This window comes from Pollachius pollachius, assembly GCF_949987615.1.
Source record: "Pollachius pollachius genome assembly, chromosome: 12".
In the NCBI taxonomy this organism is placed as follows: domain Eukaryota; kingdom Metazoa; phylum Chordata; class Actinopteri; order Gadiformes; family Gadidae; genus Pollachius; species Pollachius pollachius.
In genome coordinates, this window is record NC_136945.1 from 23,039,864 (window position 1) to 23,059,626 (window position 19,763).

The 19,763-nt window shown below is 53.7% G+C and overlaps 1 protein-coding gene across 2 annotated transcripts in view; it reads left to right on the top strand.

Moving 5' to 3' along the window:
• Positions 1-19,763, top strand: part of arhgef10la (Rho guanine nucleotide exchange factor (GEF) 10-like a) — a gene marked incomplete at its 3' end in the record, with an annotated part of 127,037 nt that overhangs the window by 28,339 nt on the left and 78,935 nt on the right. For both annotated transcript variants that reach the window (XM_079748439.1, XM_079748440.1), the window contains 5 exons: positions 4,952-5,029; positions 8,528-8,707; positions 10,176-10,292; positions 11,446-11,538; positions 14,702-14,872. In XM_079748439.1, coding sequence (XP_079604565.1) covers positions 4,952-5,029; positions 8,528-8,707; positions 10,176-10,292; positions 11,446-11,538; positions 14,702-14,872 — 639 coding nt within the window. The remainder of the gene's footprint in view (positions 1-4,951; positions 5,030-8,527; positions 8,708-10,175; positions 10,293-11,445; positions 11,539-14,701; positions 14,873-19,763) is intronic.

Sequence of the window (19,763 nt, forward strand, 5' to 3'; positions counted from 1 at the left end):
CAGATCCCCCCCCATAGACCTCTAGCACCCTGATGACTCCCATCAGATCCCCCCCCCCCCCATAGACCTCTAGCACCCTGATGACTCCCATCAGATCCCCCCCCCCCATAGACCTCTAGCACCCTGATGACTCCCATCAGATCCCCCCCCCCCATAGACCTCTAGCACCCTGATGACTCCCATCAGATCCCCCCCCATAGACCTCTAGCACCCTGATGACTCCCATCAGAATGCGTTGGAAAGGCTCCCTGGCTGGGAGATGGAATGGAGCACTACAATGATGGCATTGGGTTGTCATGGTTTCCTAAGGAGCGATACGGCCACATGGTGACTCAGGTCTGAGGGTAAACCTACGACCTTTGAGCTAGGACTAGAAGGATACTTCACAAAGAGGAGATATGGATGAGTTGAACTCACAGGTTAGGCTGAGATCTTTTGGATAAAAGTTGAGCTGACTACTTTGTGAGTACAGTAGTTGGGGATGACAGGTAGAGAGGGGTGGGGGCATCGTGCTGAAGGAGGCTGACAGGTAGACTGCAGTCCTCAGGCTGTCATTCCTAATCCCACGTCTGAGTGTCGTTGTCTGATTCAGCTGTTGACCTTCATTAAAGTCGCTGTTCAGACGCCTGAGTAGTTGGAGTTGCAGTATTGAAGATATTTAATAATCTAATCTTAACTTGTTTTTCTATATACATGTAATCCATTACAATATTTATCGTATCTGAAAATCCCACAAAATAAGGGGATCAAGTATCAGTGACGGAGCTCAGCCCTAATAACCAACAACAAGGAGGTTACCACAAACATAATTACACGTCTCTGATCATGTAATAATTGTATTATTCCCATTCATACTGCGACATTAATTCTGGGTTTGAGAGGCGTAATTCCTCCAATGCAGGCCTCAATTACCTTTAAGTGTAGTGCGTCCAGCTTCTATAGACTCTCTCCCTCTGTTCCCATTGTGGGAGAGACGGCCGCATCTGAAACAAACCGACCAATCAACAGAGCCCCATTCACAGAGCACCGCTGTGTGTGTGTGTGTGTGTGTGTGTGTGTGTGTGTGTGTGTGTGTGTGTGTGTGTGTGTGTGTGTGTTAGTTTGGTTTTCCTTTTACCCCGTTCACTCTCTTTGTGTGAAAAGGGTGTAATTACAGAGCTGTCCGTCAGCCCCCCCCCTCCTCTCAATGCCCACTCTCCCCTCTCTCCCCTCTCTCCCCACTCTCCCCACTCTCCCCTCTCTCCCCTCTCTCCCCACTCTCCCCTCTCTCCCCTCTCTCCCCACTCTCCCCACTCTCCCCTCTCTCCCCACTCTCCCCACTCTCCCCTCTCTCCCCACTCTCCCCACTCTCCCCTCTCTCCCCTCTCTCCCCACTCTCCCCTCTCTCCCCACTCTCCCCACTCTCCCCACTCTCCCCTCTCTCCCCACTCTCCCCTCTCTCCCCACTCTCCCCACTCTCCCCTCTCTCCCCTCTCTCCCCTCTCTCCCCACTCTCCCCTCTCTCCCCTCTCTCCCCTCTCTCCCCTCTCTCCCCTCTCTCCCCTCTCTCCCCACTCTCCCCACTCTCCCCTCTCTCCCCTCTCTCCCCAGTCTCCCCACTGTGACCACTCTCCCCTCTCTCCCCACTCTCCCCACTCTCCCCAGTCTCCCCACTCTCCCCTCTCTCCCCTCTCTCCCCACTCTCCCCTCTCTCCTCACTCTCCCCAGTCTCCCCACTGTGACCAGTCTCCCCTCTCTCCCCTCTCTCCCCTCTCTCCCCTCTCTCCCCACTCTCCCCACTCTCCCCTCTCTCCCCTATCTCCCCACTCTCCCCTCTCTCCCCACTCTCCCCTCTCTCCCCACTGTGACCACTCTCCCCACTCTCCCCTCTCTCCCCTCTCTCCCCTCTCTACCCTCTCTCCCCTCTCTCCCCACTCTCCCCTCTCTCCCCTCTCTCCCCTCTCTCCCCTCTCTCCCCTCTCTCCCCTCTCCCCTCTCTCCCCACTCTCCCCTCTCTCCCCACTCTCCCCTCTCTCCCCTCTCTCCCCAGTCTCCCCACTGTGACCACTCTCCCCACTCTCCCCTCTCTCCCCAGTCTCCCCTCTCTCCCCACTCTCCCCTCTCTCCCCTCTCTCCCCTCTCTCCCCACTCTCCCCTCTCTCCCCTCTCTCCCCTCTCTCCCCACTCTCGCCACTCTCCCCTCTCTCCCCTCTCTCCCCACTCTCCCCACTCTCCCCTCTCTCCCCTCTCTCCCCAGTCTCCCCTCTCTCCCCTCTCTCCCCTCTCCCCAGTCTCCCCTCTCTCCCCTCTCTCCCCACTCTCCCCACTCTCCCCTCTCTCCCCTCTCTCCCCACTCTCCCCACTCTCCCCTCTCTCCCCACTCTCCCCTCTCTCCCCACTCTCCCCACTCTCCCCACTGTGTCCACTCTCCCCTCTCTCCCCTCTCTCCCCTCTCTCCCCTCTCTCCCCAGTCTCCCCACTGTGACCACTCTCCCCACTCTCCCCTCTCTCCCCTCTCTCCCCTCTCTCCCCACTCTCCCCGCTCTCCCCACTGTGACCACTCTCCCCTCTCTCCCCAGTCTCCCCTCTCTCCCTTCTCTCCCCTCTCTCCCCTCTCCCCTCTCTCCCCTCTCTCCCCTCTCTCCCCAGTCTCCCCACTCTCCCCTCTCTCCCCTCTCTCCCCACTCTCCCCACTCTCCCCTCTCTCCCCACTCTCCCCTCTCTCCCCTCTCTCCCCTCTCTCCCCTCTCTCCTCTCTCTCCCCAGTCTCCCCTCTCTCCCCTCTCTCCCCTCTCTCCCCAGTCTCCCCACTGTGACCAGTCTCCCCTCTCTCCCCTCTCTCCCCACTGTGACCAGTCTCCCCTCTCTCCCCTCTCTCCCCTCTCTCCCCACTCTCCCCACTCTCCCCTCTCTCCCCTCTCTCCCCTCTCTCCCCAGTCTCCCCTCTCTCCCCTCTCTCCCCTCTCTCCCCTCTCTCCCCAGTCTCCCCTCTCTCCCCTCTCTCCCCTCTCTCCCCTCTCTCCCCAGTCTCCCCACTGTGACCAGTCTCCCCTCTCTCCCCTCTCTCCCCTCTCTCCCCACTGTGACCAGTCTCCCCTCTCTCCCCTCTCTCCCCTCTCTCCCCTCTCTCCCCACTCTCCCCACTCTCCCCTCTCTCCCCTCTCTCCCCTCTCTCTCCTCTCTCCCCTCTCTCCCCAGTCTCCCCACTGTGACCAGTCTCCCCTCTCTCCCCTCTCTCCCCACTGTGACCAGTCTCCCCTCTCTCCCCTCTCTCCCCTCTCTCCCCTCTCTCTCCTCTCTCCCCTCTCTCCCCTCTCTCCCCTCTCTCCCCACTGTGACCAGTCTCCCCTCTCTCCCCTCTCTCCCCTCTCTCCCCTCTCTCCCCTCTCTCCCCACTCTCCCCTCTCTCCCCTCTCTCCCCTCTCTCCCCAGTCTCCCCACTGTGACCAGTCTCCCCTCTCTCCCCTCTCTCCCCTCTCTCCCCACTCTCCCCTCTCTCCCCACTCTCCCCTCTCTCCCCTCTCTCCCCACTGTGACCAGTCTCCCCACTCTCCCCTCTCTCCCCTCTCTCCCCACTCTCCCCACTCTCCCCACTCTCCCCTCTCTCCCCTCTCTCCCCAGTCTCCCCACTGTGACCAGTCTCCCATCTCTCGTCCTCTCTCCCCTCTCTCCCCTCTCTCCCCTCTCTCTCCACTCTCCCCTCTCTCTCCTCTCTCCCCTCTCTCCCCTCTCTCCCCTCTCTCTCCTCTCTCCCCTCTCTCCCCTCTCTCCCCACTGTGACCAGTCTCCCCTCTCTCCCCTCTCTCCCCTCTCTCCCCTCTCTCCCCACTGTGACCAGTCTCCCCTCTCTCCCCTCTCTCTCCTCTCTCCCCAGTCTCCCCTCTCTCCCCACTCTCCCCTCTCCTACCTCTCTCCCCTCTCTCCCCTCTCTCCCCACTGTGACCAGTCTCCCCTCTCTCCCCTCTCTCTCCTCTCTCCCCAGTCTCCCCTCTCTCCCCACTCTCCCCTCTCTCCCCTCTCTCCCCTCTCTCTCCTCTCTCCCCAGTCTCCCCTCTCTCCCCACTCTCCCCTCTCTCCCCTCTCTCCCCTCTCTCCCCACTGTGACCAGTCTCCCATCTCTCCCCTCTCTCCCCTCTCTCCCCACTGTGACCAGTCTCCCCTCTCTCCCCTCTCTCCCCTCTCACCCCTCTCTCCCCACTCTCCCCACTCTCCCCTCTCTCCCCTCTCTCCCCTCTCTCTCCTCTCTCCCCTCTCTCCCCACTCTCCCCTCTCTCCCCTCTCTCCCCTCTCTCCCCACTGTGACCAGTCTCCCCTCTCTCCCCTCTCTCCCCACTCTCCCCTCTCTCCCCTCTCTCCCCTCTCTCCCCACTGTGACCAGTCTCCCCTCTCTCCCCTCTCTCTCCTCTCTCCCCAGTCTCCCCTCTCTCCCCACTCTCCCCTCTCTCCCCTCTCTCCCCTCTCTCTCCTCTCTCCCCAGTCTCCCCTCTCTCCCCACTCTCCCCTCTCTCCCCTCTCTCCCCTCTCTCCCCACTGTGACCAGTCTCCCATCTCTCCCCTCTCTCCCCTCTCTCCCCACTGTGACCAGTCTCCCCTCTCTCCCCTCTCTCCCCACTGTGACCAGTCTCCCCTCTCTCCCCTCTCTCCCCTCTCACCCCTCTCTCCCCACTCTCCCCACTCTCCCCTCTCTCCCCTCTCTCCCCTCTCTCTCCTCTCTCCCCTCTCTCCCCACTCTCCCCTCTCTCCCCTCTCTCCCCTCTCTCCCCACTGTGACCAGTCTCCCCTCTCTCCCCTCTCTCCCCACTCTCCCCTCTCTCCCCTCTCTCCCCTCTCTCCCCACTGTGACCAGTCTCCCCTCTCTCCCCTCTCTCCTCTCTCTCCCCTCTCTCTCCTCTCTCCCCAGTCTCCCCTCTCTCCCCTCTCTCCCCTCTCTCCCCACTGTGACCAGTCTCCCCTCTCTGCGTCCCTCCTGTAGGTCGTCCGCCGCCACATCCTGGGCTCCATCATCCAGAGCGAGCGCAGCTACCTGGAGTCCCTCCGCAGGATCATGCAGGTGAGCCCCCCGCACTGCCCCTTTCAGCCGGGCCTCGAACCCCCCGACCTCGGCGCTAGCTCCTCCCACTCCACCGCCCCCCCCCAGACCATGTTCTGCCACGTAAGATCTGCATCCTATCTACAGCCTCACCCCCTCCCCCTCTCCCTCCCCCTCACCCACCAGCCTCCCCCACCCTTCCTCTGCCACGAGCAATCATCCTCCATCCGTGGCTTCCTGCGCCCCCCCATCCCCAGGCACCTCCCTCTGCCTCCACCGAACTCCGTCACCCTTCCTCTGCCACGAGCGATAATCTTGCATCCTCTCCTCACCCCCCCCTCCTCCTCTCCTCCCTATTACCACCACATCCTTGGCCCTCCACCTCTTCCTCCACCACCCCCCCAGCCCACCACCATCCTTCCTCTGCCACATGCAATCATCTTCATCGTTTAAGCGGCTCTGGATGAGGGCTGCAGCAGCCATATCCATCACATTACTGCGGTGGAGCGGCGCTCGCAAACAGTCGGGACAGAACAGCTCGGTGCGGTTTAATACGGTGCTAAACGCTGGTGTCATACCGGGTAACTTTTAGACAAGAGTATGCCACTTTAACAACTACAACAGCTCATTTAACACCCATGACAGGTTATTTTACAACTGTAATAGGTCATTTAACACCTGTAACGAATTGCTCAGCAGCTGCGCTGATGCATTTAACCGCCCGGGCGACTTTGGGTCGAATTGGGTCTCTTTCGGACTTGCAGAGTTGCAGATTATGTGTGAATATGAAAAGGCGTGAATACGATTATGATTCCTTTTTTTATCATGAAAGATAGTTTGCCCCACCTCTGCTGTTTGAACTCGAGCTGTCAATCAGGGAGGGTGCCCTCTCGTTGGCTTCGGAACGTTTTGGGATTGTCTTGTCGAGTGCCATGAACTCCAAAGGCATTGACACTCCATGATCAGTAGAGATGTGTCCTGCCTGCATAGCGGATTTCCGTTCATCCTTTTCCACCAGCTACTGTCAAAAAAAACGATCCTAAAACCAAATGAAAGGCCGACACAATCTGCTTTGCTGAAACCATCTTTTCTGAATCGATTTTCATCCGCGTTACCGAGGTGGCAGGGCTGCACAGTTGGGGTCCAACAACCCCGCCCTCTGGAAAACAACACTAGTTTACACTAGCATTCAGCATTTCACAGCACTTTCATCAAAACGTTCCCCAAGCTTTGTTCCGCGGCAGCTGTTTCTTGTTTGCCAGGAAAAGTTATTACGTAAAACAAAAGAAATCTTCTCCCATTTTCAAAGCCGTCCCCTGGTTTCCAGCTGTAGTCTTCCTACTGTCAAGGCGCGTTTGAAGGACGAGATTATAGATGGTGGGGTTGGGTGGGGGGGAAACTTACACCGCAATGGAGGCAGAATAATAAATCTGGTCGATCCCTGAACGACCTCAACTCTTCAGCTCTGGCCTGACAGTGCGCAGTCAGCCTGCCTCGCGCGGTCTGGTCTCAGCGAGCAGAACCGCCCTCGGCGAGGATAGCTCTACTCAGGTGGTGTAATGTCAGCGTCACCGCAGACAGCGCCGAGACGGACTGAAATGGAGTTCCACTTTCAGGCAGAGATGGAAACTATCTCATGCTGACAGGATACAGGGGCTTTCAGCCGCAGTCGGCAAATGCCTTCTGCGCAGTAAACCACCGCCAGCCACCCACAACCACCACATCTTCCAGTCATGTCCCCATTAAACACCTTCATGGTGGACTGACAGCATTGGCGTGGGTTTGTGTGCGTGCGTGTGTGTGATTCTTTGGTGTTTTTCTTTTATTTCGTCTTTTTCGTCCGAGGGTCCAGCTGAGCTGAGTTGGTGGATTTGGTGTCGTGTCTCAGGAAGAGAACATAAAATGAGATTGAGGGCAGCCTGCTTGTTTGGGCGTGATGATGGAGGACATGTCTGTCATTACCGCACAGCTGTGTCGGATTATTCTTTTGTTACCTTGATGAATTTATATTCCAGCAGGAATAAGCACAAAAACAAATGCATTTAGGATGCGGAGACCATTAGCATGCTCTTCGTCTGTTGTTATGGGAACGGCCTGCTCCCGTTTCCGCTTTTATCTACCGCTTTCACAAAACTTTTACGATATATGAAGATATTGCCCTTGGAACAAACCCGACGCCAACCAAGGTTTTGAAGCTTTGGAGCGATGGAACTAGTCTACTATTCTTTTCTACCTTTTAAGGGGCTTTGAATAAACTGTGTGCCAAACAAAGAAAATGACATGTAATTCTGTTCCCTGATTGAATGTTAACCCCTAATGACAAGAAATATTCATATTTATACAGTTTGGGCTACTTCACTTTGTATATGATTACCTTTTCAGTTATCTCTCACATCAGAGACTAGCTTTTCTTGCACAATCTTTTTCTAGAACACATTTTCACACACCTAAAGAAGATTGTTTATTTGTTTTATTTGAATGAGTCTCTTGCTGCGTATTGGCTTGTAGTTATCAGTTGTCCAGCCCCCTTTCCTCAGGCATTGGCTGCCTAACATCTAATCTGAGTAAGCTCCAATTGAAAATTTTCCAATTGAAAATTGGAGCTTACAATTGTTGGCAGGTCATGTGATGAAGATGATTGATATGTTAGAAACATGAAGTAGTTGTCAAGTCACATCCAGCTGATATACCTGCTAGTTTCCAAAAAAGTGCTGATATATTTGTCATGTAACAACATTATTATACCGCAAACACCGTGCTGACACAAGAAAAGCTCCCTTTTACAAAAGGGCACAAGGGTTGAATTTAGTGCTGAAAGTCATTGTGAACATCCCCCTGGAGCTGGCAGGTCTACAGCACTTCCAGGGAAAGGTGAAAGGGTTGTTTAATGGGTTTCGCCGCACTGCTTTCACCAGACAGAAACCAGTCATTTTCATTCCGGCAGAAAATCCTGCCTAGAGATTCACACACAGCCACATGAACAGACGCACACAGACACACAGACAGACACAGACACACAGACACAGACACCACATACAGACACACCGTCACAGACACAGACACAGACAACAGATACAGACACACACACACATAGACACACAGACACACAGACACAGACGCACAGACACGGACACACACACACATAGACACAGACACACCACACACAGACGCACAGACACAGACACACAGACACACAGACACACAGACACACCACACACAGACACACAGTCACACAGACACAGACACACAGACACACAGACACCAGACACACAGACACAGACACACAGACACAGACCCACAGACACAGCCACAGACATACCACACACAGACACAGACCCACAGACACACACAAACCACACACAGACACACCACACACAGACACAGACACACAGACACCAGACACAGACCCACAGACACACACACACACACACACACACAGAGACACAGACACCAAACACAGACCCACAGACACACACACACACAGATGTTTAAAGGGTCTTTCTCGCCGTGTCCACACAGGAGTACCACCGGCCGCTGTTGGAGGCGGAGCCCCGCGTCCTGAGCCCCAGGAAGATCCGGCCCATTTTCTACCGCCTGCGAGAGATCACCCAGTGCCACTCCATGTTCCAGATCGCCCTGGCCTCCCGCGTGGCCGAGTGGGACTCCAGCGAAAAGATTGGAGACTTATTTGTTGCCTCGGTAAGTGTGCGTGCGTGTTCGTGTGTGTGTGAGTTGCAGTCGGGGGTCCTCCTGGCTCGGGTGGAATAAGGAGAGGAGAAATGACAAATTGGATTTTTTTTTTTGTGTTACTGCTGTATGTGTGTCAAGGCCTGAGGACAGACTTGTGTAAGTCCCTTTGTGTGTGTGCGCGCCTGCCTGCATGAACATGTGTTATGTTTTGTGGTTGCGTGTGTATGTGTAAGTCCACATGCGTGTAGTGTGTTTGTTTGCCGTTGCTACCAGTGGCTGTGCACCAATCAGGGAGGTGTCCCCCCGGAGTGGGGGGGAGCCCCCCCCCCCCCCCCCCTTCATGGCGTCCTAATGAGCTACAGCTCTGAGATGGAGCAAACACTGCATAGTTTACCCCAAACATGGAGTCAATTACTGCCGGAGTAAACAACACCATCACCGCCGCGGGCCCCCCCCCGGGGACTGGCGTGTTTCCACAAGTGGCCTCACGCCTCCCCGCCTCGTGTCATGTATGGGCTTTCGCCTCTTTCCCAAGAGGCGTGTGTGTGTGTGTGTGTGTGTGTGTGTGTGTGTGTGTGTGTGCGTGTGTGTGCGTGTGTGTGTGTGCGTGTGCGTCCCTCCATGCGGCTGGCTCATTATTTCTCCATTAGAGGGACTTTTTGATCCCCCCCTTCGCACTCTCCTGGTCATTAAGGTGACCCATTGATATTCTCTGAAAGCCTCCATCCCCCCTCCTTTTCTTCATGCACCGCTTCCTACTCCTCTTCCCCCCCCCTTTCAGCCGCCACACGTCCATCCCTCCACCTCTGTATCCTCCTCCTCCCGTCTTCGTCCTCCCAACACCTAATTTCTCCTCATTTCAACCACTGCCCCTTCACACTCCTCCTGCCCCTCCTTCAACACTATTTGACCCTTCCTCCTCCTCCTCCTCCTGTCCTCCTACCTCCCCACCTCCTTCTCCTTCTTCCCCACCTCCTATTCACCACCCAACCTCCTCCTCCTCTCCTCCTCCTCCTCCTCCTCCTCCTCCTTCTCCTCCTCCTCACATAGATCCATCATTATTAGATCTCTCTGCAAGGGAAGAGGTGATGGAGGTTCGGGAGACGTTTTCTCTTTTGTTCAGATTGTGTTTGTCACCTGCTGCTTCGCTAATGCTTGTTTGGAAGGCAGGGTCTGCCGAACAAAGGGCTTTAATTCCTATTTGCAATCTGAAAACACTTTGGATTCAGTTTGTGTCAAGTCTACCTTGGGTTTAATTGAAAAAGGCTCCATAACACACGCACGCAGAGACGTACAAACGCACGCACACACATGCAAACCGACACACACGCACACACATGTATTAAATTGAATTACCAGATGAGTCAATTACATTCCAATGTTGTGCCTGCTAACTCATGTTTGAAGAGGCAGGGGACCTTTTCAGTGATCTTTTTTTTCAAGTACATCGTATTATATTCTGTTTGTCTTCTCACAGTTCTCCAAGTCCATGGTACTTGACGTGTACAGCGACTACGTGAACAACTTCACCAATGCCATGGCTCTCATCAAGAAGGCCTGCATCTCCAAACCTTCGTTCCTGGAGTTCTTGAAGGTAAATGAAACCTTTTGATTCGATGGTGGGAAACTCATCCGCTAACATACTAACAACTAAAGAGGATGGAGCCCCCTTGAGCGTGGTCTGCTGGTCGGCCTACTTGAGCTAAAGAGACCCTGGCCTCCACCTGGCTCATTCTTCAAAACATGATGCTTTGGATTAAAGTAAATACTTAAATGTTCATTGTGGTTGGAATCATGCATGCCGATTTGTGGATGATATAAATCTTATGTTGGAGAATATGAGCTGTGGCTTGTTCTTTCATAGGTAACCTTTAGCAGAACATCGTTTTGACTCCACCAACAAACACTTCCACCTCTTCTATTGAAAATATTAATCCTCTGATTCCTGCATTCTTGTTCATGCGTCCTGTATTCAGGTGATTTCATAGTCCAGTGACTGATAGATTCATCAACACGAGGTTTAGTGAAGTGTCGGTCCAGTGAGTCAGGAGACGGTGGATTTATTCACTTGGAGAACGCCGCCAAATAACTAAATGACGTCGCTATTCTAATGGAGCCCTTGTAGTTTAAATACATGGCAAAATACTTCTAGGAGCTAGAGGTTGCTAGCGTTGAAAACAATTTAAAAACTATATATTTCTCTATCTCTCTATTGTGGAGTTAGGGTGGTGTACCAGACCTTTTGTTTTTATTATTTTTACGAGAAAGAGGAGAAAAACATTGCATGCATCCTTTTATTTCTTGTTCACTGTTTTATGGATTATCAATGCACAACAACATTATATAATGTACACACTACACTATACATTTACAGAACACGCATGAAAAACAAACAAAAGTGCAGAATCCAATGACCCGGAAACAACCTTCATACCCTCGTCTACGATACTGTTAGTCAAACGTATCCGCGACCCCTCTCAGTCCGCTATGAGCAGCCCTCTCTGGTCCTCAGAATGCGGCCCTTTGATTGGCCGCCCTCGGTGCTGACCTCTCGCCCACGGCGGTCTGCCCCCCCCGACTTCGCTGGCCGCTCCCTGGCCCTCCAGCGGCGAAGGAGCTCCCTGACCCGCGGAGCCCTCCTCTGCGGCCCGCAGCCCCTCCACGCTGGGCCAGGTGGGCTCTGGCGGGGAGGGCACCACCACTCCTGAGTCTGATCTGACCTCCTTCCTCTCCCCCCCGCTGTGCAGAGGAAGCAGGCCTCCAGTGTGGACCGCATCACGCTCTACGGCCTCATGGTGAAGCCCATCCAGCGCTTCCCCCAGTTCATCCTGCTGCTGCAGGTAGGCTCCTCCTTCAACGCATAGGCTCCTCCTCCTCCAGTTCATAGGCTCCTCCTCCTCCAGTTCATAGGCTCCTCCTCCCCCAGTTCATCCTGCTGCTGCAGGTAGGCTCCTCCTTCAACGCATAGGCTCCTCCTCCTCCAGTTCATAGGCTCCTCCTCCTCCAGTTCATAGGCTCCTCCTCCCCCAGTTCATCCTGCTGCTGCAGGTAGGCTCCTCCTTCAACGCATAGGCTCCTCCTCCTCCAGTTCATAGGCTCCTCCTCCTCCAGTTCATAGGCTCCTCCTCCCCCAGTTCATCCTGCTGCTGCAGGTAGGCTCCTCCTTCAACTCATAGGCTCCTCCTCCAGTTCATAGGCTCCTCCTCCTCCAGTTCATACTGCTGCAGGTAGGCTCCTCCCCCAGTTCATAGGCTCCTCCCCCTCCCCCAGTTTATACTGCTGCTCCAGGTAAGCTCCTCCTCCAGTTCATAGGCTCCTCCCCCTCCTCCAGTTCATAGGCTCCTCCACCCCCAGTTCATAGGCTCAGGGAAAATTGCTTTGAATAAATTCTAAAGTAAATTATTGTTATTTTATTATTAAGTGCCACCTGCAGTACCCCTGCAGTACCCCTAGGGGTATGCGTCCCCCCATTCTACTACCACTGTCCTAGAAGACATTGTACTGGTATAGGGCCGTCCAGGGAGCCCAGCCTCGCCGGCCCAGACTTGCTGTGCTCATCGTTTTCACGATGCTGCTGGCTTTACATCGGTACATGATGAACTCCTCTCCATTCACTACAAAAGATTTGGTCTGGAACCAGCTCATTTCACCCCTCAGTAAGCATCGATTATCCATGAATCTGAGAGATAAGTTATGAATATGAATCAGCCTTTCCCCCTCGCCTCACTCACCGCTCTTCGGGGAGGGGAGCCCTATTAAATCATCTATTACAGGGAACCCAGCCTCAGCGGCACAAGGTGCATCTGAAGTGCAACACTGAGAGCTTAGTGGAGTGGGGAGCAGCAGTTACAGGACACTGGTCTGGTAGAGGGGCGGAGAGGCCTGCAGAGGGCCATGGTTCAGGTGGAGTAGGCCTTCATCTGGCCTGTAGAGGGCCAAGGTTCAGGTGGAGTAGGCCTTCATCTGGCCTGCAGAGGGCCAGGGTTCAGGTGGAGTAGGCCTTCATCTGGCCTGCAGAGGGCCATGGTTCAGTAGGCCTTCCTCTGGCCTGCAGAGGGCCAGGGTTCAGTAGGCCTTCATCTGGCCTGCAGAGGGCCAGGGTTCAGTAGGCCTTCCTCTGGCCTGCAGAGGGCCATGGTTCAGTAGGCCTTCATCTGGCCTGTAGAGGGCCAGGGTTCAGTAGGCCTTCATCTGGCCTGTAGAGGGCCATGGTTCAGGTGGAGTAGGCCTTCATCTGGCCTGTAGAGGGCCAGGGTTCAGTAGGCCTTCATCTGGCCTGTAGAGGGCCATGGTTCAGTAGGCCTTCCTCTGGCCTGTAGAGGGCTATGGTTCAGGTGGAGTAGGCCTTTATCTTGTCTAAAGCATGGCTGTAGTTCAGTAGGCCTTCATCTGGCCTGCAGAGGGCCAGGGTTCAGTAGGCCTTCATCTGGCCTGTAGAGGGCCATGGTTCAGTAGGCCTTCATCTGGCCTGCAGAGGGCCAGGGTTCAGTAGGCCTTCATCTGGCCTGCAGAGGGCCAGGGTTCAGTAGGCCTTCACCTGGTCTAAAGCATGGCAGGTGAGGATGCATACATTGTCCTCTACGTACATGGGTAATGTTTATAATTGACCCATCCTGTATGTGTTTTCTCTGTTTAGTCTAGCTACTGTTTCGATGTTTAGTCGCGGAGCAGACACTTGTATCCAAAGTGACTTGCAGCATTCAGACACAGGCCATGGGGAATTTAGGGGTTATGGTGTCTTACTGAATGCCCTCGGGTTAGGCTGTTAGACAGAACTCGTTGCTTGTTTCATTGTTTAATTGTTAATAAAGAAAACAAAAATGTCTATTTAAACAATCAGGGTGCACCAAGTACTTTGATACACCGAATAACCCTTTGACTATTTCCGACACGAACAATCAATGGTGTTTATTCGTGAGAACAACAGAGACAACATGTTCAATATCAAACTGTTCTGCAGTCAGAACCTGAACTCCTCACCCGTACTCAGAGTCTATTAAAGTGAGAGGCTGTCATTTAAGGAGTCTTAATATAAAGCCTCAGGGACTGAGCACATTGTTAAACCCAAATCTACTTTTTTCTCACTGTGCTATTTCGCACTATTTCTCACTGTGTCTCATCTCTTTTCTGCGCTGTCCAATCAGATTCTTGAGTTGTTTCCCCATATTATTATCATGTTTTACGATTCACTGGCAATATGCCCTCAATTCACTTATTTTTTAAATTCACAAGTGTGGCAGGTACGATAAACAAAGTGTGTGCTCACGTTTCAAGGACAGAAGTGACGCAAGAGTGTGGATTGTTGTGCGTTTAAGTAAATACCACAAGAACCCTGACGATAAACCAATGGAGCGCCGGTGCATTGATGCAACAGCCTGCTGCTTTGTCTCTGCATGTTTACTCAGTTAAAGGGCGACTCACCTTCCCCTCCCAGAGGTGACCCACAAGTGTCAAAGTAAAAGTCCCTTTCATGCTGTGTTAACCTTAATCTGGATTCTTACTACTCCACAGGAAACCTTGTCAATGACGAATGTTTCCTTCTCTTTTCACGTGAGGTAAAAGCTCACCCCAGAGGGGAACGGGCAGCGTCAAAGTAAAAGTTGACTTTGTAATCCTTGACGCTGTGTCACACAGTGGGGAGCAGGCTAGCACTGCTACTGCAGAAAGGCTAACACTAGCACAGCAGGAAGGCTGGCGTGCTATTGCAGCTAGGCTAACACTAGCATGGCAGGACGGCTAATGCTGCTAGTGCAGGTAGGCTAATGCTGCTAGTGCAGCTAGGCTAATGGTGCTTGTTCAGGTAGGCTAATGCTGCTAGTGCAGCTAGGCTACTGCTGCTACTGCAGTTAGGCTAATGGTGCTAGTGCAGGTAGGCTAATGCTGCTAGTGCAGGTAGGCTAACGTGCTAGTGCAGCTAGGTTAACGTGCTAGCGCAGGTAGGCTCACTGTGTACTACTGTACGACGGCTAACCCTACGCCCCCGGCTGCATGGCGGCGCTGCAGGACATGCTGAAGAACACGCCCCGGGGCCACGTGGACCGGCTGCCTCTGCAGCTGGCGCTCACGGAGCTGGAGACGCTGGCCGAGAAGCTCAACGAGCAGAAGAGGCAGGCCGACCAGGTGGCCGAGACCCAGCAGCTGGCCCGCAGCGTGGGCGACCGGCTGCTCAGCAAGGTGAGGGCGCGGGGAACGGGGCGCGGGGCGCGGGGAACGGGGCGCGGGGCGCGGGGAACGGGGCGCGGGGCACGGGGCGCGGGGCACGGGGAACGGGGCGCGGGGCACGGGGAACGGGGCGCGGGGCACGGGGCACGGGGCGCGGGGAACGGGGCGCGGGGCACGGGGAACGGGGCGCGGGGCACGGGGAACGGGGCACGGGGAACGGGGCGCGGGGCACGGGGAACGGGGCGCGGGGCACGGGGCACGGGGCGCGGGGAACGGGGCACGGGGCGCGGGGCACGGGGCGCGGGGAACGGGGCACGGGGCGCGGGGCACGGGGCGCGGGGCACGGGGCACGGGGCACGGGGCGCGGGGCACGGGGCGCGGGGAACGGGGCACGGGGCACGGGGTACGGGGAACGGGGCGTGGGGCACGGGGCGCGGGGAACGGGGCGCGGGGCACGGGGCACGGGGCACGGGGAACAGGGCACGGGGAACGGGGCGCGGGGTACACGCACCGGGTATGGGACACACGCATGGGACACTGGACACGACACGTGTACACAAGGCACGGGACACACACACACACACACGGGACACACACAGGACACGGTACATACGCACGGGACACACGTCGTCAACAACACACACGACACGTGTGGACAGGACACACATGGGACACACGCACGGGACACATGAATGGGACACACGCACGGGACACATGAATGGGACACACGCACGGGACACATGAATGGGACACACGCACGGGACACATGCACGGGACACATGCATGTGCTCCGTCCATGGGCCCTATGCATGCCTTGGATGCACTCACCCGGTGCGTTGCCCCCTCTGGAGAGAGGGGGTTGGGTTCAGCTGCACCACGCGTGGCGTCGGGGACCTTCTGTTCAGTGAAGGGACGTACCTGGAAAACATGCATGGATGGATGAACATATACATACCACACACACACATACACACAAACCACACACACACACACACACACACACACACACACACACACAGACACACCACGCACATACATACACATACACACCACACACAAAACACACACACACGCACACACACAGTGTCAGCTGACTTCTGCTCATCAAGGTGATGGGAGACACTTGCCCACATGCACGGAGATAAGCAGCATACAGATACACATACACATACAGTGGGGCAAAAAAGTATTTAGTCAGCCACCAATTGTGCAAGTTCTCCCACTTAAAAAGACGAGAGAGGCCTGTAATTTTCATCATAGGTAAACCTCAGCTATGAGAGACAAAATGAAAAAAAAAAATCCAGAAAATCACATTGTCTGTCTGATTTTTTAAGAATTTATTTGCAAATTATGGTGGAAAATAAGTATTTGGTCACCTACAAACCAGCAAGATTTCTGGCTGTCACAGACCTGTAACTTCTTCTTCTTTAAGAGGCTGTTTACCTGTATTAATGGCACCTGTTTGAACTCCTTATCAGTATAAAAGACACCTGTCCACAACCTCAAACAGTCACACTCCAAACTCCACTATGGCCAAGACCAAAGAGCTGTCAAAGGACACCAGAAACACAATTGTAGACCTGCACCAGGCTGGGAAGTCTGAATCTGCAATAGGTAAGCAGCTTGGTGTGAAGAAATCAACTGTGGGAGCAATTATTAGGAAATGGAATACATACAAGACCACTGATAATCTCCCTCAATCTGGGGCTCCACGCAAAATCTCACCCTGTGGGGTCAAAATGATCACAAGAACGGTGAACAAAAATCCCAGAACCACACGGGGGGACCTAGTGAATGACCTCCAGAGAGCTGGGACCAAAGTATCAAAGGCTACCATCACTAACACACTACGCCGCCAGGGACTCAAATCCTGCAGTGCCAGACGTGTCCCCCTGCTAAAGCCAGTGTATGTCCGGGCCCGTTTGAAGTTTGCTAGAGAGCATTTGGATGATCCAGAACAGGATTGGGAGAATGTCATATGGTCAGATGAAACCAAAATATAACTTTTTGGTAAAAACTCAACTCGTCATGTTTGGAGGAGAAAGAATGCTGAGTTGCATCCAAAGAACACCATACCTACAGTGAAGCATGGGGGTGGAAACATCATGCTTTGGGGCTGTTTTTCTGCCAAGGGACCAGGACGTCTGATCCGTGTGACGGAAAGAATGAATGGGGCCATGTATCATGAGATTTTGAGTGAAAACCTCCTTCCATCAGCAAGGGCACTGAAGATGAAACGTGGCTGGGTCTTTCAGCATGACAATGACCCCAAACACACCGCCCGGGCAACGGAGTGGCTTCATAACAAGCATTTCAAGGTCCTGGAGTGGCCTAGCCAGTCTCCAGATCTCAACCCCATAGAAAATCTTTGGAGGGAGTTGAAAGTCCGTGTTGCCCAGCGAAGGCCCAAAAACATCACTGCTCTAGAGGAGATCTGCATGGAGGAATGGGCCAAAATACCAGCAGCAGTGTGTGAAAACCTTGTAAAGACTTACAGAAAACGTTTGACCTCTGTCATTGCCAACAAAGGGCATATAACAAAGTATTGAGATGACCTTTTGTTATTGACCAAATACTTATTTTCCACCATAATTTGCAAATAAATTCTTAAAAAATCAGACAATGTGATTTTCTGGATTTTTTTTTTTCATTTTGTCTCTCAAAGCTGAGGTATACCTATGATGAAAATTACAGGCCTCTCTTGTCTTTTTAAGTGGGAGAACTTGCACAATTGGTGGCTGACTAAATACTTTTTGCCCCACTGTACATACATACAACTACACACATACAACTACACACATACAACTACACACTTGTCCGATGCTGGGTGTGTCTCTCTGCTCGGCAAGGTGACCTAATGCTCCGTACACATACATGCACGCACGCACGCACACACACACATACACACACACTAACACACATGCTAACCTTTAGGAATGAGGAATGAGGACTCTGAGGACATTTCACCTCCCAGCAGTCACACACACACACGCACACACACACACACACCCCTCTGAATAAGGGCTGCATAAACATATAATTTATGTCACTTATCTATCAATTTAAGGTAGGAGCATTTTTTTATCTACAGAAATGATCCGCTAGTTATGATGTCCATTATGATGAGCCAGACAGGGGCCTAATGGCGCCACGCGGCCCCCCATCACCTGTTGAGTCGCTGCCTGGCCGCACACATCTCCACCAGCACTCTGAATAAGAAGAATTAGGAGGAGAGAGAGAGAGAGAGAGAGAGAGAGAGAGAGGGAGAGGGAGGGAGAGAGAGAGAGAGGGGGAAAGAGAGAGAGGGAGAGGGAGGGGGAGAGAGAGAGAGAGGGAGAGGGAGGGGAGAGAGAGAGAGGGAGAGGGAGGGGGAGAGAGAGAGAGCTATCTCCTCTTACAGCACAAAACACTCTTCTGTTCTGCTTTATGGGCTTGCTCTCGCTCTCACTTTCTCACTCTCTATTATTCCGTCTACCCCTATGTCTTGTTTCCTCTTCTGCTCTATCTGTCGTTCTTTCTCTCTCTCTCACTCTCTCTATCTCTCTCTCTCTCTCTCTCTCTCTCTCTCTCTCTCTCTCTCTCTCTCTCTCTCTCTCTCTCTCTCTCTCTCTCTCTCTCTCCCTCTCCCCATCAGTCCTTGCCTTTCTCTGGAGATGAGGTGAATTCGGCCGGTCTCGGCGTCTCTGCTCCAAACCCCATTGGGTTAGGGTCACGGTGACGCTGCAGAAAAGCAGACGCCTTCCTGCGCGGCTCATATATAATCGCCCAATGAAATATTCATTCTTTGTCTCCCGACTCTCTCAGTCAGTCTAGGAGCACAGATAACCGTGTGAGTGAGAAGTGCTTCACACCGGCTGGCACACACAAAGAGACAGCCTGCCAGCTCCCTCTGCAGATACAGTGCTGCATTTAAAACCTCAGCCTCTCCATCACACACCGAGAGTATCTCTCTGTCTCTCTCCCCACATACACACACGCACACGCATGTGCATTTCGTTGATTAAGGGGGATGTTATTCCCAAAACAGACCCAAAAACAAAGATTCTCCTCTTAGTTCAAGTTCAAGTTCTTTTATTTGTCAAATGCACAAAATAACAGGCAAAGCAGTCAGCTGGCAATGACATTTTTGTATCCCAAGCTCTCCTTGACAATGCAAAAAACAAAACAAAAAAATAGTGTAAGAAGATAAAAGTTACAGTGCAATGAAGAACAGAATAGGAACAAAATCTCTCCCTCTCCCTCTCTCTCTCCCTCTCCCTCTCTCTCTCTCTCTCCCTCTCTCTCTCTCCCTCTCCCTCTGTCCCTCTCTCCCTCTCCCTCTCTCTCCCTCTCTCCCTCTCTCTCTCTCACTCTCCCTCTCCCTCTCTCTCTCTCCCTCTCTCCCTCTCTCCCCCCTCTCTCTCTCTTCTCAACGCTGGAAGAACCAGCGGCACGCCGCCGTGGCCCGGACGAGGCGCCCAGTCTGGGGGTTGACCTCGGGCGCTGGCGTCGGTGGGCCGGCGGTCCGCTCAGACTCGGAGGAGATCGGCGTGTGTGTGTGTTTATTGCCGGTGGTGCTCGGAGAAGGAGCTGGGCCACGGCGGTAAAAATAGTTTGTGTTGTCGTTGTTCATCCAACGTATGGATGATGGCAGGCTGAGCGTGGGACAGGGCGCCGCGCCGCGAACGGAGGCTGCCGCGCTTTCGTGTGTCTGTGTGTGTGTGTGTGTGTGTGTGTGTGTGTGTGTGTGTGTGTGTGTGTGTGTGTGTTTGTTTATGTGTATCTGTCTGGGGCGTGTCTCTAATCTATCTTTATGTGTGTGCCTCTGGCCGTGTGTGTTCTATGTGTTTGTGTGTGCGTGTATCCATCTATGTTAGCATACGTAGCCTGCATATTTGTGTTTGAATGTAGTGTGTAGCATGTA